At 49.1% G+C, this 26829-nt stretch overlaps 6 protein-coding genes across 8 annotated transcripts in view; all 6 read right to left on the bottom strand.

Moving 5' to 3' along the window:
- LOC113105000 (glycine-rich cell wall structural protein 1.8-like) overlaps positions 1-859 on the bottom strand; it is a gene marked incomplete at its 3' end in the record, with an annotated part of 1941 nt that extends 1082 nt beyond the window's left edge. Inside the window, exons 1-2 of the mRNA XM_026266171.1 lie at positions 724-859; positions 310-441 (exon numbers count right to left, since the gene is read on the bottom strand). Coding sequence (XP_026121956.1) covers positions 310-441; positions 724-859 — 268 coding nt within the window. The remainder of the gene's footprint in view (positions 1-309; positions 442-723) is intronic.
- Positions 860-2519: 1660 nt separating this feature from the next.
- Positions 2520-6082, bottom strand: LOC113104995 (uncharacterized). Of its 3 annotated transcripts, none has more exons than XM_026266165.1 (11): positions 5962-6082; positions 4911-5219; positions 4759-4818; positions 4614-4664; positions 4438-4509; positions 4257-4334; positions 4035-4154; positions 3868-3951; positions 3506-3726; positions 3179-3338; positions 2520-3073 (listed from the first exon to the last, which is right to left on the bottom strand). In XM_026266165.1, exons 2-11 carry the CDS (start codon positions 5200-5202, stop codon positions 2928-2930), a joined length of 1284 nt encoding a protein of 427 aa, XP_026121950.1. In that variant the 5' UTR covers positions 5203-5219; positions 5962-6082; the 3' UTR covers positions 2520-2927. The 3 variants fall into 3 exon arrangements, with proteins under 3 accessions (XP_026121950.1, XP_026121949.1, XP_026121951.1); XM_026266164.1 differs by lacking the exon at positions 5962-6082 and adding an exon at positions 5327-5362 and having other exon boundaries at positions 2853-3073; XM_026266166.1 differs by lacking the exon at positions 4257-4334 and having other exon boundaries at positions 2853-3073.
- A 2134-nt stretch (positions 6083-8216) lies between these two features.
- On the bottom strand, positions 8217-10985 carry LOC113104999 (glycine-rich cell wall structural protein 1.8-like). The gene is made up of 4 exons (XM_026266169.1): positions 10850-10985; positions 10424-10567; positions 9998-10363; positions 8217-8753 (listed from the first exon to the last, which is right to left on the bottom strand). Exons 1-4 carry the CDS (start codon positions 10983-10985, stop codon positions 8362-8364), a joined length of 1038 nt encoding a protein of 345 aa, XP_026121954.1. The 3' UTR covers positions 8217-8361.
- A 2446-nt stretch (positions 10986-13431) lies between these two features.
- LOC113104997 (WAP four-disulfide core domain protein 2-like) lies at positions 13432-15933 on the bottom strand (the record flags this gene model as incomplete). Its single annotated transcript, XM_026266167.1, has 4 exons — positions 15678-15933; positions 15337-15468; positions 14887-15072; positions 13432-13460 (listed from the first exon to the last, which is right to left on the bottom strand). Coding segments are annotated over exons 1-4 (441 nt in total), but the record flags the coding sequence as incomplete, so codon positions are not given.
- A 3556-nt stretch (positions 15934-19489) lies between these two features.
- Positions 19490-20628, bottom strand: LOC113105001 (waprin-Phi1-like; the record flags this gene model as incomplete). The annotated part of the gene is made up of 3 exons (XM_026266172.1): positions 20376-20628; positions 20035-20166; positions 19490-19770 (listed from the first exon to the last, which is right to left on the bottom strand). Coding segments are annotated over exons 1-3 (507 nt in total), but the record flags the coding sequence as incomplete, so codon positions are not given.
- A 2047-nt stretch (positions 20629-22675) lies between these two features.
- On the bottom strand, positions 22676-25872 carry LOC113104998 (glycine-rich cell wall structural protein 2-like; the record flags this gene model as incomplete). The annotated part of the gene is made up of 3 exons (XM_026266168.1): positions 25158-25872; positions 24380-24552; positions 22676-23263 (listed from the first exon to the last, which is right to left on the bottom strand). Coding segments are annotated over exons 1-3 (855 nt in total), but the record flags the coding sequence as incomplete, so codon positions are not given.
- Positions 25873-26829: the final 957 nt, after the last annotated feature.

Here is a 26829-nt window from a genome sequence, read left to right as displayed (position 1 = left end):
GACCGCTTCCCTGGCCCTGTCCTTGACCCTGGCCTTGTCCCTGACCGCTTCCCTGGCCCTGGCCTTGTCCCTGGCCTTGTCCCTGTCCCTGGCCCTGGCCCTGGCCTTGTCCCTGACCCTGGCCTTGTCCCTGTCCCTGACCCTGGCCTTGTCCCTGTCCCTGGCCCTGACCCTGACCCTGTCCCTGACCCTGTCCCTGGCCCTGGCCCTGTCCTTGGCCTTGTCCCTGGCCCTGGCCTTGTCCGCTTCCTTGGCCCTGTCCACGAACCGGTCCATGTCCCTGACAGCTCATCTGACCTCTTCCCTGACCACGTGGTTCGCTGCATGCAAAGCCACCGGTAGTTGGGCAACACTTCTGTGTGGCAGGACACTGGCCATCATGGAAACAGCTTTCAGCACACAGTGGGATCATCTCTGGTAAGGGACACTGACCCGGCTTCACTGCGTGCACACAGACGGTCAGCTTTAGTTTGTGCACATAGACAGCCACTTCAATATACAGCACGACACACTCAAAGCATGAACAGCAAGTTAGTATTATTCCTCTTTTGTGAAGTCATCCTGTGCATTAATCTATCCTAAGTGATAGATTCAAAACCTACTTCAGACGAGAACAAGGAAAAATTTCTGCTTAAAACCAACATGGAATTCAACGGGTTACGGGTGTTGTTTTAAGACCCTTAGCAGCCATTAAATGAAACTCACTGAAAACAGGCAGCACACAAACAGGCCCACAGTCAAATCGACAGCATTTGTGTCCTCCAGGGCAGTCTTCATCAGAAGAACATCCTCGACGGGCCGGCACGAACGTCAGCGTCGCCGGACAAAAACCATCCACTAGAGGATTCAAGAGGATCATTTTCAGAGGCCAGAGAGTGTGGCTTCAGCATTTGTGTATCAGGGCTTTAAATACAGATTCTACGTGTCTGTTCAGATCAAGACTTTTAAAGCCTACACATTCCTAAACTGTTAATTACTCTCTAACACTTAGCCACTTGTTTCTGCATTTCTTCAGGTTGTGTAATGAAGTCAACAGATCTTGTCACCTGTGTTACGTCTTTGAATAGCATGAGCGATGCTCAAGTATCCGAACAGATACAACAAAGCAGCAATCAACGAGAAATCCACTCGAGCGGTCATCCTCCCGACCTGTGATCTCACAACAAACTCTGCTGGAAAAGGCCCTGAATTTGTGCGTCAGAAGAAGCACACAAAGCTAAACCAACACGTGTTGCTGCAGTAGCAAACTCTGTGTAAAATGGGTTCCTAAAAAATCCAAGGAGATCAATTCCAACGTTGATCAAGCTCACCTGCCTGTAGCTTTCCAGTAGTCTGGAAGGCCTTAATTAGCTTGTTCAGGTGTGTTTGATGGGGGTTGGATGAGCTGAATGCTGCATTCAAGCCATGTCATAATAATTAAGGTAGCCTAATTACGAGAGGATTGTGCTTTTCTACGGCAACACAATCAACTGCGAAATGAATCTGCAGTGGTCAGGTGGTACAGCGGTCATGTTGTGATACCGTACAAGAATTAAAATATATATTAATAAGTTCACGGTGTTAATATTTACTCTGAATTCTCTAAACGGGGACAGATATTAAAAGCAGCTGTAACTGTTATGAATATGAGAATATGATGTTAGTTCTTTAAAAGTAAACTAGTTGTGAGGGACTGATGTGTTTGTAGCGCCACCTAGCGACCATTAAACACTGACCCGCAGCACAGGACTGATTAACTTGTAATCCATAGCCAGATAACTGAAATGAAGAACGAACTGCAATATTTCATAAAAGTACTAGTCAAACCATAGGATGGGTGTTAATTATTTTACTGTTCACATAATATTTTAGCTATAAAGCCGTATTTCAATTGCACGTACCCAGATAGCAATGAGTCGGCGGACCGCCGGCGGCGCTCCGGCGGCAGTAGAAGCGTCAGAATAGCGTAATCGCAAACACGTTTGACGGTGCACCGCCGGCGGCAGCCGCTTTTTAGAAGCGGCAGCCGCCTTCCTACCGCCTTCGTTCCGCGGCCGGCCCGCGGGCCAACCGCCGTCCCGCCGCCGTTATATCAAAGGCGACCCTTCCGCGGCCCGTCGGAGGCAAACGCTATTTTCGAGCGATCGGTCGCCGCTTGCTTATTTATATATATATATATATATATTATGCAGTTTATCAAGAATAATGATTGATCAAACCAGACAAATTTCCATTTGACGTTTTAATTCCACATTTCAAAGTACAGTTACTGTCATTGAAACATGATGTCAGATCCCTGAAATATAAATAACAGAAAAAAAGAGAAAAAAAATAAAATAAATACACACACACACGCAGGTTTCCAATTAAATTGTTAAAAAAAAAAAAAAAACAGCCTTAGCTTACAAGCAAATTATAACACTTACAATAATTGTTAATAATATAAAGAGGTCAGCTCTGGCATGAAAAGAATTACCAGTAAACATAAGTAATGAGTATATCTGGTACCAAAGAATGTGCAGGACACCAAAAAAAATTCAGGTATAACATCACATTTACAAGCCATTTCTAACAATAAGATAAGTGGTAATAATTTAGAATAAAGCTCTGGAGTAGAATAGACCATTATAATGGCATTGCTGACCTGGGGTACAAGATGTCTCTTGTATCTGTGATAAACATCTTCAAATATATATAAAAAATACTGAGGTAAAAAAAGTAGTAGAACAGATATAACTGCAATGCTGACCTGTGGCACAAGGATTTACAAGCTATATTTAACAATATAATAAGTTAAGCACTATGATAATATCCACAGTGAACAGTGTGGATTGGGGAGTGCAGTCTGACACTTCTGGCTTCTTTAGGGGTCTTGATGTTACTGACTGCAGGATAAAGAAAGGGTTCCAGTTGTCAGTGATGCTGGGATGTCAGTAGTCAGCCTAGGTTTAAGGGGTCGGCTGTGGGTCCCTCTCAGCTGTGCGGCGCCTTTTTCCGCCTTCACGGTCAGATGCTCCTTTCAGGTAACGCGTAACGTTAACCTGGATGGCTTCATCAGTGGCATCCTGTGTTGCCGGGTTCTTCCGGATGGCTCCTGTAGAAAATACAGATCTGTCATTCCATTTGAATGGCATAATGCCATACACATCTACTAAACATATTTTTTTTTTTTTTTTTTTTTTTTTTACATCCAACTTACTTTGAACAATGGTCTTCAGGAACATGTCTCTAAAACATGCTTTATCCCCAACTCCAGTCCAGGTTGTATTGATGGAAAGGTGATTAGAGAAGATACTTTGAAGCATCCGCCAGACGGTTGTCTTTAGGTCCCTCCCACATTTGATTGCCAAAAACCGAAGCTGAAAATCCAAAAAAAGTGTTACAAATCACATTTCTCTGAAGCTTATCATACATAAATATAAAATGTGACAGGCTATGGATTCAGACTGTAGAATATGCAGTGTACAATCTTAATTCTACTTTTTACATTACCCTATGGAGTTATAAACGAAATCAGCACACTTACAAATCGTTCCTGGAGCTCTTTATCCTGCCTCAAACTGTTGTCAAGCAACGCCAAATCTTCCTGGGTGTCTAGGGGGAGTAACAGATCCCCTGGCAGGGATAACTCTCCAACAGACACATTGGCACTGAAATGTTGCAGCATAGTGTCCATTTTGTTGTCCATGCTACGCACAACATCGCCAAACTCTCCAAGACGTCGCAGCATTAAGGTCTGATCTGCACCTACAGGGGTTAAATAAAATAATAGTCAGTCCTGGTCCCTCAACTACTAAACTATGACATTTATATCTAGGTCTACTACATGTATAGGTGGCCCCAGTGGGAATTAAACCAACAACCACAGGTGTTGTTTGCAAGTTGTACCTGATTGCCCAGTGCGAGCAAACGTCTTCAACATTGTCCCAACTTGCTTCACCTGCTCTTGAAGTGAGCCGCTGTCATCCGAAGCTACAAAATGAAAGGCATATGGTAATTTTGTACATACATCACATACTCTTTCCTAAGTTTGACTTTTTTGTGCATGTTCTTACCTGCTCGTGCAGTGCTTTCCCTCAGAGCTTGGTTCTCCTCCCTCAGGGCTTGGTTCTCCTCCCTAAGGGCTTGGTTCTCCTCCATCACGGCTTGTTTTTCATTCTGGAGTCTCTGGAAATCTACATTAAAAAACAAAACAACAACAAAAAAAAAAACACCTAAAGGCACTATTTTCAATACTTTTAAAACACTGGACACTAAGACATAGGCCTAAAATATACCTTCATAGCTGAAAACTTCATGCTGTACACGAGATGCCAGGGGAGTCCAAGGGCCAATTACAGAGCGATGACTTTCTCCTATTGATAATCATTGACGTAAAAATATGTTTGAAGTTATTGCATACATTTAATGAATTGGACTTAAAATGGAACACTTAGTTTAGCGCAACATATTACATACCTCCAGCGTTTTCACCCATATGCTGCCAGGGTAAATTTGCTGCTGGGGGTGTAAAGCTTAGTACTTGACGAGCTGGAAGAGCAAACATAACAGCTTTAACTTCAGTGCAGAGTATTGCATATTCAGTAATGAAACTATAATTGAACTGTGCAATGCTAATGGAATGTACAACACACCTCGACACCTTTCATCCAGAAACTGCTGCGGCGAGTAACCAGTCAAGTGTCCTAATGAAAAACAGATTATGATTAAAGGATTCCTTATCTTAAATAGAAGCAATAGTTTCCAAGACAAAAAAACGTCACAAATAACATCACTTACTTGTACTCAAACTCTTGGCTCTGTGAAGTGGAGTCTGAATTTCTGGGGAGAAACCTGGTTCTGAGAAAGAGGAAACAGAAATTTGAAAATCTAACAAAGGGTATAGTTTAGTGGCAGGATCACAAATCAAGCATCACAGCAGTTTTACATACCACCTCTGAAGTCTACAGATGGCACAACATTTTCCTGGTTTTCTGGAATCGATGCAACTTCTGGAGCATCGGGCAGCACTGAAACCTTGTTACCTGGAACAATGTTTTCAAAGCTCAAAAGAGGTTGTCCAAACGACAGCACTGCTGGTGCATCTGGAAGACTAGACTCCTCTTCATCAGAAGAGGCCTGGGGTCTGTACTTGGAATTTGAGATTCTCTTTCTCTTTCTCTTCTTGTCATCGTCCGTCGTTTCAACGCTAGAACCTGTTTGGAAGCGCACCAAATATCTCATCGCCTCTTGCCAACATTCTAGAGCAGGGAATAATGAATGAAAGTCAGTTATCCACCATAAACAGACAAAGAAAATACACAGATGAAATGCAGGAAAATCAAATGCATAAGTCAGAACCATTTACCTGTTCACTTTGTCACACCGGAAAAAAAATCGAGTACTGCAGAATAGATCAGCACCGTGAAATCCTCTGTAGATGTGACACAACTTCGGGCACGCTCATCTTGATCTGACGTGTTGAGCCTGGTCATCAACTCTCTACAGCACAGACACTCTATTTCCGTCGGCATAGATTGGCATATTCCCCCACATTCACACCACCAGTTCATGTTGGCTCTCATCCTCACGTCCTCAGGCTGTTGAGCGATCGCAACTAATACACGCGCATATAAATTTCACTCGCGGCTGGCTTGACGGTGTTTTACTCAGGCCATGCTAGCTGGCAACAAAGGATTCCATTCATTGTGCTAAGCTAAGCTAACGCCGACCCAGTCAAACTAAAACAATGCATGCACTGACACAAAAATGCATTTGCCCACCTATCTAAATGTAGGAAATAATGTGAATAAGCCCCATTTCAAAAAACGGTGGAGTGTTCCTTTAATTGTAACATGGCGGCAACTTTGTAAACAAGGCTAACTTACTTTAGCCTTACTTTAGCTTGACTAGTAAGGCATGAACAAAGATGACTACAGATTTTACAAAGATAAACTAAAAACAATGTAAACATAATATTGCGTTAAGGAAACATGTACTTACTTAAACGATGGTAGTCCACAGAAACTCGCGATTGAACGGCGAACTGACGCGAATGTGTGCTCTAGTTATGTTGTTTGGGGAGGGGCCAGGAGCTCAGTGGCTCCAGTGCGTCATCGAGCCAACGTTTTAGCTCCGCCCAAAAAAAAATCCTGAACACAGCAATTGTGAAAACCTATACTTTCTAACATTTATAATGTGTTTACATTTTTTTAAGTGTTTTACTGTCTTAAACATTTGTACAGGTCGCAATTGCAAATTAATCCCTTATACATGTAAAAAGTCAAAAAAAAAAAAAAAAAAAAATCGAGGTTGGAAAAAAATGAAAGACATAAAATGACATTTCCTGGAATGGCAGAAAGACGAAATATTTCTAAATATTTCATAAATCTGCCAGTGCAGCTGTGAAACCAGAGGAGCTTTTAGATTTTAGTTTATCCTTCTGATCAGGTCAAAACAGAGATTTTCCTGTTTATGATAGGCTATTACCATGGTTGCAAATTAATAAAAAATTATAAAGTATAGACCTACCCAAGATTTTGGCCATGTTGCAGATGTCTTTCACTGTTCACTGATGTAGCCAGGCATTAGTGAAAAGTCTAACTTCATCAATTTATTCAGCTAAATTGTTCATACCATGAATTAAATATCTATTTTAAAACCTAATCAGAATCAGAAAGATATTTATTGCCAAGTAAGTTTTACAAAAGGAATTATTTTTGGTTTATGCATGTCTCAATTGTGCATAAATCAAAGAAATGTAAACAATTTTCACCTAAGTGCATAAAATAATTTTACATATAGCCTATTAGGCTACTCTATCGCTTCAGAGTTTCAAAGTAATTTAAATGTAATTTCCTAAACCGTACCTTATCATGGAATCAAGAGTCAAGAATAAACCCTAATGGCTTAAAAAAAAAAAGTAGTTAAAATGCTGTCAGTTCCACTTCCATTCTAACTCCCAACATGCTAAACATAGCCTTGGCTGCTGGTCGATTTTAGTAGAAATCCTTGCATTTCAAAGCGGCTTGCCGCCAGCCGGCCGCGGTCCATTAGACGGAGGCAACCGCCAAAGAAAATGAAGCAGTCGGCCCGCCGGCTTTTCGCCGGCGGCATCTCGCAAGAAATGGGAGTGACGTATTCGGCGGCAAACGTTTCATCCCCGCCAGCGGGACGCACCTATAGCCGACAGCTTAGGGCCGGCGGCAAAAAGAAGCCGTGCGGATATTTTTTGCTAGCTGGGTAAATGGTTTGACTAGCAAAGACCCTAATGTTTCATAGTATTTATGTTTAAATTATACTGAAAACATTACACTGTTATGAAAATACTTGCAGTTTTGTAAAAGGTCTCATTAGGATTGTCTCATTACACCGCTTTGACCAGTAGGTGGAACCCGCGTGACACGAGTCAAATGACTCAAAACGGTGTATCTTTTTGTTGTTGACCGTCTGCCGCAGGATCATATATTTCTCCGTGCAATTCGCTAACAGGGGTCCATTGTTCATTCCAGTCATAGTTTTGCAGAAGAAGAGTAAAGGTTTAAATGATTATATTTATTTTTTAAATGGCCAAAGCAAGTGAAAACTGGGATGAAGACAGTGTGATCATTCTCAAAAACTAAAGTCTTTCATTCCCCCTTTTTCACCCCATTTATTTGACATGTAGACCTTTACTAACAACAGAGTTTAGCTCCAAACCTAGTTAAACACACCTAGTGGCCCTGAAAGACCGGAGTTGCCTATCCCTGATCTACAGCAAGCCTCTGTGTGTTTCATGTTGGACTCTTCAAATGAAAAAGGCATTGAGGTTTCTTTCAGCGTTTGAGCCGTCTTGCGGTTTCTGAATTCCATTTACATTCAAATAGCTAGTTATTAGTGTATAGTTTTAAATGAAACTTAATTTTTACCGTTAGTATAGGTGAGACAAGAGTGATTAGAAATTTAAGAATTAAACTTCATTGCATTTAAACAGTTCTGCTCACGTAAAAGGTTTCTATTTGGATGAGGGTAAGCCTCTACGAAACTACACATTACTCAGCAGAGAGTTTACGAACTACGTCCTGACTTACGAACAACTGGTGCAACCAAATAGTGTAGATTTAGTTACAAACTAGCTAGTGGTTATTAAAGCCTTGTGGTCTTAACGTTCTAATTTAAGAACTTACGAATGGCTGGTGCAACCCTACCCAGGTCTCAAGGAGAGGAACTTCAAAGCACTGTGAGAAACAGCCAAATAATACCAAAAAAAAAACCAACTCTTCAAATCAAGCAATTCTTTATTTGAGGTGGAACAGACCGAAAAGCTTTCAAAACAGTTTGAGCAAACAAGGAACCCATGCCATAGGATGAACACTGAATTGAAACGATCTCCAGTAAGCATTAAGCAAAAGTCCCATGTCCACTTCAATGACCACATCCCTTACCCTTCTGTTGACTTCTTCCCTGACCTCTTCCACTTCCATGTCCCTGACCCTGTCCCTGACCGCTTCCCTGGCCCTGTCCCTGTCCCTGGCCTTGTCCCCGTCCTTGTCCCTGACCTTGTCCCTGTCCTTGTCCCTGACCCTGTCCCTGACCGCGTCCTTGTCCCTGGCCCTGTCCCTGTCCCTGTCCCTGGCCCTGTCCCTGGCCCTGGCCCTGTCCCTGACCCTGTCCGCGTCCCTGACCCTGTCCGCTTCCCTGGCCTTGTCCCTGGCCCTGTCCCTGTCCCTGACCCTGGCCTTGGCCTTGGCCTTGGCCTTGGCCCTGTCCTTGGCCCTGTCCTTGGCCTTGTCCCTGACCGCTTCCCTGGCCCTGACCTTGTCCCTGACCGCTTCCCTGGCCCTGTCCTTGTCCCTGACCGCTTCCCTGGCCCTGTCCTTGTCCCTGACCGCTTCCCTGGCCCTGTCCCTGACCCTGTCCTTGTCCCTGGCCCTGGCCTTGTCCCTGACCCTGGCCTTGTCCCTGACCCTGACCCTGACCATGTCCCTGACCCTGGCCCTGTCCCTGGCCTTGTCCCTGGCCCTGGCCCTGGCCCTGGCCCTGGCCCTGTCCCTGGCCTGGCCTGTCCCTGGCCCGGCCTTGTCCCTGTCCCTGGCCCTGGCCCTGGCCCTGGCCCTGGCCCTGGCCTTGTCCCTGGCCCTGGCCCTGTCCCTGGCCCTGTCCCTGGCCCTGTCCCTGGCCTTGTCCCTGGCCCTGGCCCTGGCCCCTGGCCCTGGCCTGGCCCTGTCCCTGACCGCTCCCCTGGCCCTGTCCTTGACCCTGGCCTTGTCCCTGACCGCTTCCCTGGCCCTGGCCCTGGCCCTGGCCTTGGTCCCTGACCCTGACCCTGTCCCTGTCCCTGTCCCTGTCCCTGGCCTGGCCCTGGCCCTGGCCCTGGCCCTGGCCTTGTCCCTGGCCTTGTCCCTGACCCTGTCCCTGACCGCTTCCCTGGCCCTGTCCTTGACCCTGGCCTTGTCCCTGACCGCTTCCCTGCCTGGCCCTGGCCTCCTGACCTGGCCTTGTCCGTGTCCCTGGCCTTGTCCCTGTGCCTCCTGACCCTGGACCCTGCCCTGACCGCGTCCTTGTCCCTGGCCCTGTCCCTGGCCGTCCCCTGGCCCTGGCCCTGGCCTTGGCCCTGGCCGCTTCCTGGCCTGTCCCTGACCTTGTCCCTGACCCTGACCCTGACCGCTTCCCTGGCCTTGTCCCTGGCCCTGTCCCTGTCCCTGACCCTGCCCTGACCCTGGCTTGTCCTGTCCCTGTCCTTGGCCCTGTCCCTGACCGCTTCCCTGCCTGACCCTGACCCTGTCCCTGGCCCTGTCCCTGTCCCTGACCTGGCCCTGACCCTGGCCTTGTCCTTGTCCCTGTCCTTGGCCCTGTCCCTGACCGCTTCCCTGGCCCTGACCTTGTCCCTGACCGCTTCCCTGGCCCTGTCCTTGTCCCTGACCCTCCCTGGCCTGTCCCTGACCCTGTCCTGTCCCTGGCCTTGTCCCTGGCCTGGCCCTGGCCTTGTCCCTGACCCTGGCCTTGTCCCTGACCCTGACCCTGGCCTGTCCCTGTCCCTGACCCTGTCCCTGACCCTGACCCTGTCCCTGTCCCTGGCCCTGGCCCTGGCCCTGTCCCTGGCCCTGGCCCTGTCCCTGGCCCTGGCCTTGTCCCTGGCCCTGTCCCTGACCTTGTCCCTGACCGCTTCCCTGGCCCTGTCCCTGACCCTGACCGCTTCCCTGGCCCTGTCCTTGACCCTGGCCTTGTCCCTGACCGCTTCCCTGGCCCTGGCCTTGTCCCTGGCCTTGTCCCTGTCCCTGGCCCTGGCCCTGGCCTTGTCCCTGACCCTGGCCTTGTCCCTGTCCCTGACCCTGGCCTTGTCCCTGTCCCTGGCCCTGACCCTGACCCTGTCCCTGACCCTGTCCCTGGCCCTGGCCCTGTCCTTGGCCTTGTCCCTGGCCCTGGCCTTGTCCGCTTCCTTGGCCCTGTCCACGAACCGGTCCATGTCCCTGACAGCTCATCTGACCTCTTCCCTGACCACGTGGTTCGCTGCATGCAAAGCCACCGGTAGTTGGGCAACACTTCTGTGTGGCAGGACACTGGCCATCATGGAAACAGCTTTCAGCACACAGTGGGATCATCTCTGGTAAGGGACACTGACCCGGCTTCACTGCGTGCACACAGACGGTCAGCTTTAGTTTGTGCACATAGACAGCCACTTCAATATACAGCACGACACACTCAAAGCATGAACAGCAAGTTAGTATTATTCCTCTTTTGTGAAGTCATCCTGTGCATTAATCTATCCTAAGTGATAGATTCAAAACCTACTTCAGACGAGAACAAGGAAAAATTTCTGCTTAAAACCAACATGGAATTCAACGGGTTACGGGTGTTGTTTTAAGACCCTTAGCAGCCATTAAATGAAACTCACTGAAAACAGGCAGCACACAAACAGGCCCACAGTCAAATCGACAGCATTTGTGTCCTCCAGGGCAGTCTTCATCAGAAGAACATCCTCGACGGGCCGGCACGAACGTCAGCGTCGCCGGACAAAAACCATCCACTAGAGGATTCAAGAGGATCATTTTCAGAGGCCAGAGAGTGTGGCTTCAGCATTTGTGTATCAGGGCTTTAAATACAGATTCTACGTGTCTGTTCAGATCAAGACTTTTAAAGCCTACACATTCCTAAACTGTTAATTACTCTCTAACACTTAGCCACTTGTTTCTGCATTTCTTCAGGTTGTGTAATGAAGTCAACAGATCTTGTCACCTGTGTTACGTCTTTGAATAGCATGAGCGATGCTCAAGTATCCGAACAGATACAACAAAGCAGCAATCAACGAGAAATCCACTCGAGCGGTCATCCTCCCGACCTGTGATCTCACAACAAACTCTGCTGGAAAAGGCCCTGAATTTGTGCGTCAGAAGAAGCACACAAAGCTAAACCAACACGTGTTGCTGCAGTAGCAAACTCTGTGTAAAATGGGTTCCTAAAAAATCCAAGGAGATCAATTCCAACGTTGATCAAGCTCACCTGCCTGTAGCTTTCCAGTAGTCTGGAAGGCCTTAATTAGCTTGTTCAGGTGTGTTTGATGGGGGTTGGATGAGCTGAATGCTGCATTCAAGCCATGTCATAATAATTAAGGTAGCCTAATTACGAGAGGATTGTGCTTTTCTACGGCAACACAATCAACTGCGAAATGAATCTGCAGTGGTCAGGTGGTACAGCGGTCATGTTGTGATACCGTACAAGAATTAAAATATATATTAATAAGTTCACGGTGTTAATATTTACTCTGAATTCTCTAAACGGGGACAGATATTAAAAGCAGCTGTAACTGTTATGAATATGAGAATATGATGTTAGTTCTTTAAATGTAAACTAGTTGTGAGGGACTGATGTGTTTGTAGCGCCACCTAGCGACCATTAAACACTGACCCGCAGCACAGGACTGATTAACTTGTAATCCATAGCCAGATAACTGAAATGAAGAACGAACTGCAATATTTCATAAAAGTACTAGTCAAACCATAGGATGGGTGTTAATTATTTTACTGTTCACATAATATTTTAGCTATAAAGCCGTATTTCAATTGCACGTAAATGGTTTGACTAGCAAAGACCCTAATGTTTCATAGTATTTATGTTTAAATTATACTGAAAACATTACACTGTTATGAAAATACTTGCAGTTTTGTAAAAGGTCTCATTAGGATTGTCTCATTACACCGTTTTGACCAGTAGGTGGAACCCGCGTGACACGAGTCAAATGACTCAAAACGGTGTATCTTTTTGTTGTTGACCGTCTGCCGCAGGATCATATATTTCTCCGTGCAATTCGCTAACAGGGGTCCATTGTTCATTCCAGTCATAGTTTTGCAGAAGAAGAGTAAAGGTTTAAATGATTATATTTATTTTTTAAATGGCCAAAGCAAGTGAAAACTGGGATGAAGACAGTGTGATCATTCTCAAAAACTAAAGTCTTTCATTCCCCCTTTTTCACCCCATTTATTTGACATGTAGACCTTTACTAACAACAGAGTTTAGCTCCAAACCTAGTTAAACACACCTAGTGGCCCTGAAAGACCGGAGTTGCCTATCCCTGATCTACAGCAAGCCTCTGTGTGTTTCATGTTGGACTCTTCAAATGAAAAAGGCATTGAGGTTTCTTTCAGCGTTTGAGCCGTCTTGCGGTTTCTGAATTCCATTTACATTCAAATAGCTAGTTATTAGTGTATAGTTTTAAATGAAACTTAATTTTTACCGTTAGTATAGGTGAGACAAGAGTGATTAGAAATTTAAGAATTAAACTTCATTGCATTTAAACAGTTCTGCTCACGTAAAAGGTTTCTATTTGGATGAGGGTAAGCCTCTACGAAACTACACATTACTCAGCAGAGAGTTTACGAACTACGTCCTGACTTACGAACAACTGGTGCAACCAAATAGTGTAGATTTAGTTACAAACTAGCTAGTGGTTATTAAAGCCTTGTGGTCTTAACGTTCTAATTTAAGAACTTACGAATGGCTGGTGCAACCCTACCCAGGTCTCAAGGAGAGGAACTTCAAAGCACTGTGAGAAACAGCCAAATAATACCAAAAAAAAAAACCAACTCTTCAAATCAAGCAATTCTTTATTTGAGGTGGAACAGACCGAAAAGCTTTCAAAACAGTTTGAGCAAACAAGGAACCCATGCCATAGGATGAACACTGAATTGAAACGATCTCCAGTAAGCATTAAGCAAAAGTCCCATGTCCACTTCAATGACCACATCCCTTACCCTTCTGTTGACTTCTTCCCTGACCTCTTCCACTTCCATGTCCCTGACCCTGTCCCTGACCGCTTCCCTGGCCCTGTCCCTGTCCCTGGCCTTGTCCCTGTCCTTGTCCCTGACCTTGTCCCTGTCCTTGTCCCTGACCCTGACCCTGTCCCTGACCGCGTCCTTGTCCCTGGCCCTGTCCCTGTCCCTGTCCCTGGCCCTGTCCCTGACCGCTTCCCTGGCCCTGTCCCTGACCCTGTCCCTGACCCTGACCCTGTCCCTGACCGCTTCCCTGGCCTTGTCCCTGGCCCTGTCCCTGTCCCTGACCCTGGCCTTGGCCTTGGCCTTGGCCTTGTCCCTGTCCTTGGCCCTGTCCCTGACCGCTTCCCTGGCCCTGACCTTGTCCCTGACCGCTTCCCTGGCCCTGACCTTGTCCCTGACCGCTTCCCTGGCCCTGTCCTTGTCCCTGACCGCTTCCCTGGCCCTGTCCTTGTCCCTGACCGCTTCCCTGGCCCTGTCCTTGTCCCTGACCGCTTCCCTGGCCCTGTCCTTGTCCCTGACCGCTTCCCTGGCCCTGTCCCTGACCGTGTCCTTGTCCCTGGCCCTGGCCCTGGCCCTGGCCTTGTCCCTGGCCCTGACCATGTCCCTGACCCTGGCCCTGTCCCTGACCCTGGCCTTGGCCTTGTCCCTGGCCCTGGCCCTGACCCTGGCCCTGTCCCTGACCCTGGCCCTGGCCCTGGCCCTGGCCTTGTCCCTGACCCTGTCCCTGACCGCTTCCCTGGCCCTGGCCCTGGCCTTGTCCCTGACCCTGGCCTTGTCCCTGTCCCTGGCCCTGACCCTGGCCCTGTCCCTGACCTTGTCCCTGACCCTGGCCCTGTCCCTGACCCTGGCCTTGTCCCTGTCCTTGTCCCTGACCCTGGCCTTGTCCCTGACCCTGACCCTGACCCTGGCCCTGGCCCAGTCCCTGACCGCGTCCTTGTCCCTGGCCCTGTCCCTGTCCCTGGCCCTGGCCCTGGCCCTGGCCTTGGCCCTGACCGCTTCCCTGGCCCTGACCTTGTCCCTGACCGCTTCCCTGGCCCTGTCCCTGACCTTGTCCCTGACCCTGACCCTGACCGCTTCCCTGGCCTTGTCCCTGGCCCTGTCCCTGTCCCTGACCCTGGCCCTGTCCCTGACCCTGGCCTTGTCCTTGTCCCTGTCCTTGACCGCTTCCCTGGCCCTGACCTTGTCCCTGACCGCTTTCCTGGCCCTGTCCTTGTCCCTGACCGCTTCCCTGGCCCTGTCCTTGTCCCTGACCGCTTCCCTGGCCCTGGCCCTGACCCTGGCCTTGTCCCTGTCCCTGACCCTGTCCCTGACCCTGGCCCTGTCCCTGACCCTGGGCCCTGTCCCTGAACCCTGTCCCTGGACCCTGTCCCTGGCCTTTGTCCCTGGCCTTGTCCCTGGGCCTTGTCACCTGGCCGCTTCCCTGGCCCTGTCCCTGACCCTGACCGCTTCCCTGGCCCTGTCCTTGACCCTGGCCTTAGGGCCCTGACGCTCCCTGGCCCCTGTCCTTGTCGCCTGGCCTTTCCCTGTCCCTGGCCCTGGCCCTGCCCTGTCCCTGGACCCTGGCCCTTGGCCCTGTCCCGGCCCTGGCCCTGGCACTCTGTCCCTGGCCCATGGCCCTGGCCCTGGCCCTGCCCCTGGCCCTGGGCCCTGGCCTGGTCCCTGCCTGGCCTTGTCGCTCTGCCCTGTCCACGAACCGGTCCATGTCCCTGACAGCTCATCTGACCTCTTCCCTGACCACGTGGTTCGCTGCATGCAAAGCCACCGGTGGTTGGGCAACACTTCTGTGTGGCAGGACACTGGCCATCATGGAAACAGCTTTCAGCACACAGTGGGATCATCTCTGGTAAGGGACACTGACCCGGCTTCACTGCGTGCACACAGACGGTCAGCTTTAGTTTGTGCACATAGACAGCCACTTCAATATACAGCACGACACACTCAAAGCATGAACAGCAAGTTAGTATTATTCCTCTTTTGTGAAGTCATCCTGTGCATTAATCTATCCTAAGTGATAGATTCAAAACCTACTTCAGACGAGAACAAGGAAAAATTTCTGCTTAAAACCAACATGGAATTCAACGGGTTACGGGTGTTGTTTTAAGACCCTTAGCAGCCATTAAATGAAACTCACTGAAAACAGGCAGCACACAAACAGGCCCACAGTCAAATCGACAGCATTTGTGTCCTCCAGGGCAGTCTTCATCAGAAGAACATCCTCGACGGGCCGGCACGAACGTCAGCGTCGCCGGACAAAAACCATCCACTAGAGGATTCAAGAGGATCATTTTCAGAGGCCAGAGAGTGTGGCTTCAGCATTTGTGTATCAGGGCTTTAAATACAGATTCTACGTGTCTGTTCAGATCAAGACTTTTAAAGCCTACACATTCCTAAACTGTTAATTACTCTCTAACACTTAGCCACTTGTTTCTGCATTTCTTCAGGTTGTGTAATGAAGTCAACAGATCTTGTCACCTGCGTTACGTCTTTGAATAGCATGAGCGATGCTCAAGTATCCGAACAGATACAACAAAGCAGCAATCAACGAGAAATCCACTCGAGCGGTCATCCTCCCGACCTGTGATCTCACAACAAACTCTGCTGGAAAAGGCCCTGAATTTGTGCGTCAGAAGAAGCACACAAAGCTAAACCAACACGTGTTGCTGCAGTAGCAAACTCTGTGTAAAATGGGTTCCTAAAAAATCCAAGGAGATCAATTCCAACGTTGATCAAGCTCACCTGCCTGTAGCTTTCCAGTAGTCTGGAAGGCCTTAATTAGCTTGTTCAGGTGTGTTTGATGGGGGTTGGATGAGCTGAATGCTGCATTCAAGCCATGTCATAATAATTAAGGTAGCCTAATTACGAGAGGATTGTGCTTTTCTACGGCAACACAATCAACTGCGAAATGAATCTGCAGTGGTCAGGTGGTACAGCGGTCATGTTGTGATACCGTACAAGAATTAAAATATATATTAATAAGTTCACGGTGTTAATATTTACTCTGAATTCTCTAAACGGGGACAGATATTAAAAGCAGCTGTAACTGTTATGAATATGAGAATATGATGTTAGTTCTTTAAATGTAAACTAGTTGTGAGGGACTGATGTGTTTGTAGCGCCACCTAGCGACCATTAAACACTGACCCGCAGCACAGGACTGATTAACTTGTAATCCATAGCCAGATAACTGAAATGAAGAACGAACTGCAATATTTCATAAAAGTACTAGTCAAACCATAGGATGGGTGTTAATTATTTTACTGTTCACATAATATTTTAGCTATAAAGCCGTATTTCAATTGCACGTAAATGGTTTGACTAGCAAAGACCCTAATGTTTCATAGTATTTATGTTTAAATTATACTGAAAACATTACACTGTTATGAAAATACTTGCAGTTTTGTAAAAGGTCTCATTAGGATTGTCTCATTACACCGTTTTGACCAGTAGGTGGAACCCGCGTGACACGAGTCAAATGACTCAAAACGGTGTATCTTTTTGTTGTTGACCGTCTGCCGCAGGATCATATATTTCTCCGTGCAATTCGCTAACAGGGGTCCATTGTTAATTCCAGTCATAGTTTTGCAGAAGAAGAGTAAAGGTTTAAATGATTATATTTATTTTTTAAATGGCCAAAGCAAGTGAAAACTGGGATGAAGACAGTGTGATCATTCTCAAAAACTAAAGTCTTTCATTCCCCCTTTTTCACCCCATTTATTTGACATGTAGACCTTTACTAACAACAGAGTTTAGCTCCAAACCTAGTTAAACACACCTAGTGGCCCTGAAAGACCGGAGTTGCCTATCCCTGATCTACAGCAAGCCTCTGTGTGTTTCATGTTGGACTCTTCAAATGAAAAAGGCATTGAGGTTTCTTTCAGCGTTTGAGCCGTCTTGCGGTTTCTGAATTCCATTTACATTCAAATAGCTAGTTATTAGTGTATAGTTTTAAATGAAACTTAATTTTTACCGTTAGTATAGGTGAGACAAGAGTGATTAGAAATTTAAGAATTAAACTTCATTGCATTTAAACAGTTCTGCTCACGTAAAAGGTTTCTATTTGGATGAGGGTAAGCCTCTACGAAACTACACATTACTCAGCAGAGAGTTTACGAACTACGTCCTGACTTACGAACAACTGGTGCAACCAAATAGTGTAGATTTAGTTACAAACTAGCTAGTGGTTATTAAAGCCTTGTGGTCTTAACGTTCTAATTTAAGAACTTACGAATGGCTGGTGCAACCCTACCCAGGTCTCAAGGAGAGGAACTTCAAAGCACTGTGAGAAACAGCCAAATAATACCAAAAAAAAAACCAACTCTTCAAATCAAGCAATTCTTTATTTGAGGTGGAACAGACCGAAAAGCTTTCAAAACAGTTTGAGCAAACAAGGAACCCATGCCATAGGATGAACACTGAATTGAAACGATCTCCAGTAAGCATTAAGCAAAAGTCCCATGTCCACTTCAATGACCACATCCCTTACCCTTCTGTTGACTTCTTCCCTGACCTCTTCCACTTCCATGTCCCTGACCCTGTCCCTGACCGCTTCCCTGGCCCTGTCCCTGTCCCTGGCCTTGTCCCCGTCCTTGTCCCTGACCTTGTCCCTGTCCTTGTCCCTGACCCTGACCCTGTCCCTGCCGTCCTTGTCCCTGGCCCTGTCCCTGTCCCTGTCCCTGGCCATGTCCCTGTCCCTGGCCCTGGCCCTGTCCCTGGCCCTGTCCCTGACCTTGTCCCTGGCCCTGTCCCTGTCCCTGACCCTGGCCTTGGCCTTGGCCTTGGCCCTGTCCTTGTCCCTGTCCTTGGCCTTGTCCCTGACCGCTTCCCTGGCCCTGACCTTGTCCCTGACCGCTTCCCTGGCCCTGTCCTTGTCCCTGACCGCTTCCCTGGCCCTGTCCTTGTCCCTGACCGCTTCCCTGGCCCTGTCCCTGACCCTGTCCTTGTCCCTGGCCCTGGCCTTGTCCCTGACCCTGGCCTTGTCCCTGACCCTGACCCCTGACCCTGGCCCTGTCCCTGGCCCTGGCCCTGGCCCTGGCCCTGGCCCTGGCCCTGGCCCTGGCCCTGGCCTTGTCCCTGGCCCTGGCCCTTGTCCCTGGCCCTGGCCTTGTCCCTGGCCTTGTCCCTGGCCTTGTCCCTGGCCTTGTCCCTGGCCCTGGCCCTGTCCCTGGCCCTGGCCTTGTCCCTGGCCTTGTCCCTGACCCTGTCCCTGACCGCTTCCCTGGCCCTGTCCTTGACCCTGGCCTTGTCCCTGACCGCTTCCCTGGCCCTGGCCCTGGCCCTGGCCTTGTCCCTGACCCTGTCCCTGACCCTGACCCTGACCCTGTCCCTGACCCTGGCCCTGGCCCTGGCCCTGGCCCTGGCCTTGTCCCTGGCCTTGTCCCTGGCCTTGTCCCTGACCCTGTCCCTGACCGCTTCCCTGGCCCTGTCCTTGACCCTGGCCTTGTCCCTGACCGCTTCCCTGGCCCTGGCCCTGGCCTTGTCCCTGACCCTGGCCTTGTCCCTGTCCCTGGCCTTGTCCCTGTCCCTGGCCCTGACCCTGGCCTTGTCCCTGTCCTTGTCCCTGACCCTGGCCTTGTCCCTGACCCTGACCCTGACCCAGTCCCTGACCGCGTCCTTGTCCCTGGCCCTGTCCCTGGCCCTGGCCGCTTCCCTGGCCCTGTCCCTGACCTTGTCCCTGACCCTGACCCTGACCGCTTCCCTGGCCTTGTCCCTGGCCCTGTCCCTGTCCCTGACCCTGGCCCTGACCCTGGCCTTGTCCTTGTCCCTGTCCTTGGCCCTGTCCCTGACCGCTTCCCTGGCCCTGACCTTGTCCCTGACCGCTTCCCTGGCCCTGTCCTTGTCCCTGACCGCTTCCCTGGCCCTGTCCCTGACCCTGTCCCTGTCCCTGGCCTTGTCCCTGGCCCTGGCCCTGGCCTTGTCCCTGACCCTGGCCTTGTCCCTGACCCTGACCCTGGCCTTGTCCCTGTCCCTGACCCTGTCCCTGACCCTGACCCTGACCCTGTCCCTGTCCCTGGCCCTGTCCCTGGCCCTGACCCTGACCCTGGCCTTGGCCTTGTCCCTGGCCCTGGCCCTGTCCCCTGTCCCTGGCCTTGTCCCTGACCGCTTCCCTGGCCCTGTCCCTGACCCTGACCGCTTCCCTGGCCCTGTCCTTGACCCTGGCCTTGTCCCTGACCGCTTCCCTGGCCCTGGCCTTGTCCCTGGCCTTGTCCCTGTCCCTGGCCCTGGCCCTGGCCTTGTCCCTGACCCTGGCCTTGTCCCTGTCCCTGACCCTGGCCTTGTCCCTGTCCCTGGCCCTGACCCTGACCCTGTCCCTGACCCTGTCCCTGGCCCTGGCCCTGTCCTTGGCCTTGTCCCTGGCCCTGGCCTTGTCCGCTTCCTTGGCCCTGTCCACGAACCGGTCCATGTCCCTGACAGCTCATCTGACCTCTTCCCTGACCACGTGGTTCGCTGCATGCAAAGCCACCGGTAGTTGGGCAACACTTCTGTGTGGCAGGACACTGGCCATCATGGAAACAGCTTTCAGCACACAGTGGGATCATCTCTGGTAAGGGACACTGACCCGGCTTCACTGCGTGCACACAGACGGTCAGCTTTAGTTTGTGCACATAGACAGCCACTTCAATATACAGCACGACACACTCAAAGCATGAACAGCAAGTTAGTATTATTCCTCTTTTGTGAAGTCATCCTGTGCATTAATCTATCCTAAGTGATAGATTCAAAACCTACTTCAGACGAGAACAAGGAAAAATTTCTGCTTAAAACCAACATGGAATTCAACGGGTTACGGGTGTTGTTTTAAGACCCTTAGCAGCCATTAAATGAAACTCACTGAAAACAGGCAGCACACAAACAGGCCCACAGTCAAATCGACAGCATTTGTGTCCTCCAGGGCAGTCTTCATCAGAAGAACATCCTCGACGGGCCGGCACGAACGTCAGCGTCGCCGGACAAAAACCATCCACTAGAGGATTCAAGAGGATCATTTTCAGAGGCCAGAGAGTGTGGCTTCAGCATTTGTGTATCAGGGCTTTAAATACAGATTCTACGTGTCTGTTCAGATCAAGACTTTTAAAGCCTACACATTCCTAAACTGTTAATTACTCTCTAACACTTAGCCACTTGTTTCTGCATTTCTTCAGGTTGTGTAATGAAGTCAACAGATCTTGTCACCTGTGTTACGTCTTTGAATAGCATGAGCGATGCTCAAGTATCCGAACAGATACAACAAAGCAGCAATCAACGAGAAATCCACTCGAGCGGTCATCCTCCCGACCTGTGATCTCACAACAAACTCTGCTGGAAAAGGCCCTGAATTTGTGCGTCAGAAGAAGCACACAAAGCTAAACCAACACGTGTTGCTGCAGTAGCAAACTCTGTGTAAAATGGGTTCCTAAAAAATCCAAGGAGATCAATTCCAACGTTGATCAAGCTCACCTGCCTGTAGCTTTCCAGTAGTCTGGAAGGCCTTAATTAGCTTGTTCAGGTGTGTTTGATGGGGGTTGGATGAGCTGAATGCTGCATTCAAGCCATGTCATAATAATTAAGGTAGCCTAATTACGAGAGGATTGTGCTTTTCTACGGCAACACAATCAACTGCGAAATGAATCTGCAGTGGTCAGGTGGTACAGCGGTCATGTTGTGATACCGTACAAGAATTAAAATATATATTAATAAGTTCACGGTGTTAATATTTACTCTGAATTCTCTAAACGGGGACAGATATTAAAAGCAGCTGTAACTGTTATGAATATGAGAATATGATGTTAGTTCTTTAAATGTAAACTAGTTGTGAGGGACTGATGTGTTTGTAGCGCCACCTAGCGACCATTAAACACTGACCCGCAGCACAGGACTGATTAACTTGTAATCCATAGCCAGATAACTGAAATGAAGAACGAACTGCAATATTTCATAAAAGTACTAGTCAAACCATAGGATGGGTGTTAATTATTTTACTGTTCACATAATATTTTAGCTATAAAGCCGTATTTCAATTGCACGTAAATGGTTTGACTAGCAAAGACCCTAATGTTTCATAGTATTTATGTTTAAATTATACTGAAAACATTACACTGTTATGAAAATACTTGCAGTTTTGTAAAAGGTCTCATTAGGATTGTCTCATTACACCGCTTTGACCAGTAGGTGGAACCCGCGTGACACGAGTCAAATGACTCAAAACGGTGTATCTTTTTGTTGTTGACCGTCTGCCGCAGGATCATATATTTCTCCGTGCAATTCGCTAACAGGGGTCCATTGTTCATTCCAGTCATAGTTTTGCAGAAGAAGAGTAAAGGTTTAAATGATTATATTTATTTTTTAAATGGCCAAAGCAAGTGAAAACTGGGATGAAGACAGTGTGATCATTCTCAAAAACTAAAGTCTTTCATTCCCCCTTTTTCACCCCATTTATTTGACATGTAGACCTTTACTAACAACAGAGTTTAGCTCCAAACCTAGTTAAACACACCTAGTGGCCCTGAAAGACCGGAGTTGCCTATCCCTGATCTACAGCAAGCCTCTGTGTGTTTCATGTTGGACTCTTCAAATGAAAAAGGCATTGAGGTTTCTTTCAGCGTTTGAGCCGTCTTGCGGTTTCTGAATTCCATTTACATTCAAATAGCTAGTTATTAGTGTATAGTTTTAAATGAAACTTAATTTTTACCGTTAGTATAGGTGAGACAAGAGTGATTAGAAATTTAAGAATTAAACTTCATTGCATTTAAACAGTTCTGCTCACGTAAAAGGTTTCTATTTGGATGAGGGTAAGCCTCTACGAAACTACACATTACTCAGCAGAGAGTTTACGAACTACGTCCTGACTTACGAACAACTGGTGCAACCAAATAGTGTAGATTTAGTTACAAACTAGCTAGTGGTTATTAAAGCCTTGTGGTCTTAACGTTCTAATTTAAGAACTTACGAATGGCTGGTGCAACCCTACCCAGGTCTCAAGGAGAGGAACTTCAAAGCACTGTGAGAAACAGCCAAATAATACCAAAAAAAAAACCAACTCTTCAAATCAAGCAATTCTTTATTTGAGGTGGAACAGACCGAAAAGCTTTCAAAACAGTTTGAGCAAACAAGGAACCCATGCCATAGGATGAACACTGAATTGAAACGATCTCCAGTAAGCATTAAGCAAAAGTCCCATGTCCACTTCAATGACCACATCCCTTACCCTTCTGTTGACTTCTTCCCTGACCTCTTCCACTTCCATGTCCCTGACCCTGTCCCTGACCGCTTCCCTGGCCCTGTCCCTGTCCCTGGCCTTGTCCCCGTCCTTGTCCCTGACCTTGTCCCTGTCCTTGTCCCTGACCCTGACCCTGTCCCTGACCGCGTCCTTGTCCCTGGCCCTGTCCCTGTCCCTGTCCCTGGCCCTGTCCCTGGCCCTGTCCCTGTCCCTGGCCCTGGCCCTGTCCCTGGCCCTGGCCCTGTCCGCTTCCCTGGCCTTGTCCCTGGCCCTGTCCCTGTCCCTGACCCTGGCCTTGGCCTTGGCCTTGGCCTTGGCCTTGGCCTTGGCCTTGGCCCTGTCCTTGTCCCTGTCCTTGTCCCTGTCCTTGGCCTTGTCCCTGACCGCTTCCCTGGCCCTGACCTTGTCCCTGACCGCTTCCCTGGCCCTGTCCTTGTCCCTGACCGCTTCCCTGGCCCTGTCCTTGTCCCTGACCGCTTCCCTGGCCCTGTCCCTGACCCTGTCCTTGTCCCTGGCCCTGGCCTTGTCCCTGACCCTGGCCTTGTCCCTGACCCTGACCCTGACCCTGACCATGTCCCTGACCCTGGCCCTGACCCTGGCCTTGTCCCTGGCCCTGGCCCTGGCCCTGGCCCTGGCCCTGGCCTTGTCCCTGGCCCTGGCCTTGTCCCTGGCCCTGGCCCTGGCCTTGTCCCTGGCCCTGTCCCTGGCCCTGTCCCTGGCCCTGGCCCTGGCCCTGGCCCTGGCCCTGTCCCTGGCCCTGGCCCTGGCCCTGGCCCTGTCCCTGACCCTGTCCCTGACCGCTTCCCTGGCCCTGTCCTTGACCCTGGCCTTGTCCCTGACCGCTTCCCTGGCCCTGGCCCTGGCCCTGGCCTTGTCCCTGACCCTGACCCTGACCCTGACCCTGTCCCTGGCCCTGGCCCTGGCCCTGGCCCTGTCCCTGTCCCTGGCCCTGGCCTTGTCCCTGGCCTTGTCCCTGACCCTGTCCCTGACCGCTTCCCTGGCCCTGTCCTTGACCCTGGCCTTGTCCCTGACCGCTTCCCTGGCCCTGGCCCTGGCCCTGGCCTTGTCCCTGTCCCTGGCCCTGACCCTGGCCTTGTCCCTGTCCTTGTCCCTGACCCTGGCCTTGTCCCTGACCCTGACCCTGACCCTGACCCTGGCCCTGGCCCTGGCCCAGTCCCTGACCGCGTCCTTGTCCCTGGCCCTGTCCCTGGCCCTGTCCCTGGCCCTGGCCCTGGCCGCTTCCCTGGCCCTGTCCCTGACCCTGACCCTGACCGCTTCCCTGGCCTTGTCCCTGGCCCTGTCCCTGTCCCTGACCCTGGCCCTGACCCTGGCCTTGTCCTTGTCCCTGTCCTTGGCCCTGTCCCTGACCGCTTCCCTGGCCCTGACCTTGTCCCTGACCGCTTCCCTGGCCCTGTCCTTGTCCCTGACCGCTTCCCTGGCCCTGTCCCTGACCCTGTCCCTGTCCCTGGCCTTGTCCCTGGCCCTGGCCCTGGCCTTGTCCCTGACCCTGGCCTTGTCCCTGACCCTGACCCTGGCCTTGTCCCTGTCCCTGACCCTGTCCCTGACCCTGACCCTGTCCCTGTCCCTGGCCCTGGCCCTGTCCCTGGCCCTGGCCCTGACCCTGACCCTGACCCTGGCCTTGGCCTTGTCCCTGGCCCTGGCCCTGTCCCTGACCTTGTCCCTGACCGCTTCCCTGGCCCTGTCCCTGACCCTGACCGCTTCCCTGGCCCTGTCCTTGACCCTGGCCTTGTCCCTGACCGCTTCCCTGGCCCTGGCCTTGTCCCTGGCCTTGTCCCTGTCCCTGGCCCTGGCCCTGGCCTTGTCCCTGACCCTGGCCTTGTCCCTGTCCCTGACATTGGCCTTGTCCCTGTCCCTGGCCCTGACCCTGACCCTGTCCCTGACCCTGACCCTGGCCCTGGCCCTGTCCTTGGCCTTGTCCCTGGCCCTGGCCTTGTCCGCTTCCTTGGCCCTGTCCACGAACCGGTCCATGTCCCTGACAGCTCATCTGACCTCTTCCCTGACCACGTGGTTCGCTGCATGCAAAGCCACCGGTAGTTGGGCAACACTTCTGTGTGGCAGGACACTGGCCATCATGGAAACAGCTTTCAGCACACAGTGGGATCATCTCTGGTAAGGGACACTGACCCGGCTTCACTGCGTGCACACAGACGGTCAGCTTTAGTTTGTGCACATAGACAGCCACTTCAATATACAGCACGACACACTCAAAGCATGAACAGCAAGTTAGTATTATTCCTCTTTTGTGAAGTCATCCTGTGCATTAATCTATCCTAAGTGATAGATTCAAAACCTACTTCAGACGAGAACAAGGAAAAATTTCTGCTTAAAACCAACATGGAATTCAACGGGTTACGGGTGTTGTTTTAAGACCCTTAGCAGCCATTAAATGAAACTCACTGAAAACAGGCAGCACACAAACAGGCCCACAGTCAAATCGACAGCATTTGTGTCCTCCAGGGCAGTCTTCATCAGAAGAACATCCTCGACGGGCCGGCACGAACGTCAGCGTCGCCGGACAAAAACCATCCACTAGAGGATTCAAGAGGATCATTTTCAGAGGCCAGAGAGTGTGGCTTCAGCATTTGTGTATCAGGGCTTTAAATACAGATTCTACGTGTCTGTTCAGATCAAGACTTTTAAAGCCTACACATTCCTAAACTGTTAATTACTCTCTAACACTTAGCCACTTGTTTCTGCATTTCTTCAGGTTGTGTAATGAAGTCAACAGATCTTGTCACCTGTGTTACGTCTTTGAATAGCATGAGCGATGCTCAAGTATCCGAACAGATACAACAAAGCAGCAATCAACGAGAAATCCACTCGAGCGGTCATCCTCCCGACCTGTGATCTCACAACAAACTCTGCTGGAAAAGGCCCTGAATTTGTGCGTCAGAAGAAGCACACAAAGCTAAACCAACACGTGTTGCTGCAGTAGCAAACTCTGTGTAAAATGGGTTCCTAAAAAATCCAAGGAGATCAATTCCAACGTTGATCAAGCTCACCTGCCTGTAGCTTTCCAGTAGTCTGGAAGGCCTTAATTAGCTTGTTCAGGTGTGTTTGATGGGGGTTGGATGAGCTGAATGCTGCATTCAAGCCATGTCATAATAATTAAGGTAGCCTAATTACGAGAGGATTGTGCTTTTCTACGGCAACACAATCAACTGCGAAATGAATCTGCAGTGGTCAGGTGGTACAGCGGTCATGTTGTGATACCGTACAAGAATTAAAATATATATTAATAAGTTCACGGTGTTAATATTTACTCTGAATTCTCTAAACGGGGACAGATATTAAAAGCAGCTGTAACTGTTATGAATATGAGAATATGATGTTAGTTCTTTAAATGTAAACTAGTTGTGAGGGACTGATGTGTTTGTAGCGCCACCTAGCGACCATTAAACACTGACCCGCAGCACAGGACTGATTAACTTGTAATCCATAGCCAGATAACTGAAATGAAGAACGAACTGCAATATTTCATAAAAGTACTAGTCAAACCATAGGATGGGTGTTAATTATTTTACTGTTCACATAATATTTTAGCTATAAAGCCGTATTTCAATTGCACGTAAATGGTTTGACTAGCAAAGACCCTAATGTTTCATAGTATTTATGTTTAAATTATACTGAAAACATTACACTGTTATGAAAATACTTGCAGTTTTGTAAAAGGTCTCATTAGGATTGTCTCATTACACCGCTTTGACCAGTAGGTGGAACCCGCGTGACACGAGTCAAATGACTCAAAACGGTGTATCTTTTTGTTGTTGACCGTCTGCCGCAGGATCATATATTTCTCCGTGCAATTCGCTAACAGGGGTCCATTGTTCATTCCAGTCATAGTTTTGCAGAAGAAGAGTAAAGGTTTAAATGATTATATTTATTTTTTAAATGGCCAAAGCAAGTGAAAACTGGGATGAAGACAGTGTGATCATTCTCAAAAACTAAAGTCTTTCATTCCCCCTTTTTCACCCCATTTATTTGACATGTAGACCTTTACTAACAACAGAGTTTAGCTCCAAACCTAGTTAAACACACCTAGTGGCCCTGAAAGACCGGAGTTGCCTATCCCTGATCTACAGCAAGCCTCTGTGTGTTTCATGTTGGACTCTTCAAATGAAAAAGGCATTGAGGTTTCTTTCAGCGTTTGAGCCGTCTTGCGGTTTCTGAATTCCATTTACATTCAAATAGCTAGTTATTAGTGTATAGTTTTAAATGAAACTTAATTTTTACCGTTAGTATAGGTGAGACAAGAGTGATTAGAAATTTAAGAATTAAACTTCATTGCATTTAAACAGTTCTGCTCACGTAAAAGGTTTCTATTTGGATGAGGGTAAGCCTCTACGAAACTACACATTACTCAGCAGAGAGTTTACGAACTACGTCCTGACTTACGAACAACTGGTGCAA

This window comes from Carassius auratus, unplaced genomic scaffold, assembly GCF_003368295.1.
Source record: "Carassius auratus strain Wakin unplaced genomic scaffold, ASM336829v1 scaf_tig00218347, whole genome shotgun sequence".
Classification (NCBI taxonomy): domain Eukaryota; kingdom Metazoa; phylum Chordata; class Actinopteri; order Cypriniformes; family Cyprinidae; genus Carassius; species Carassius auratus.
This window is presented reverse-complemented; position numbering and strand designations above follow the sequence as displayed.

Bases quoted from the DNA above. Each gene is read 5' to 3' on its own strand.
- LOC113104995 (XM_026266165.1), bottom strand. From the start codon at position 5,202: ATGAGATATTTGGTGCGCTTCCAAACAGGTTCTAGCGTTGAAACGACG. The intron at 4,819-4,910 runs GTATGTAAAACT...CCTCTTTCTCAG, and splicing joins ATCTGTAGACTTCAGAGGTG to AACCAGGTTTCTCCCCAGAA. The intron at 3,727-3,867 runs GTACAACTTGCA...TAACCCCTGTAG, and splicing joins TGCTCGCACTGGGCAATCAG to GTGCAGATCAGACCTTAATG.
- LOC113104999 (XM_026266169.1), bottom strand. From the start codon at position 10,985: ATGATCCTCTTGAATCCTCTAGTGGATGGTTTTTGTCCGGCGACGCTG. The intron at 10,364-10,423 runs GTCAGATGAGCT...GAAGCGGACAAG, and splicing joins ACCACGTGGTCAGGGAAGAG to GCCAGGGCCAGGGACAAGGC. The intron at 8,754-9,997 runs GTCAGGGTCAGG...GTCAGGGACAAG, and splicing joins GGGCCAGGGACAGGGACAGG to GTCAGGGCCAGGGAAGCGGT.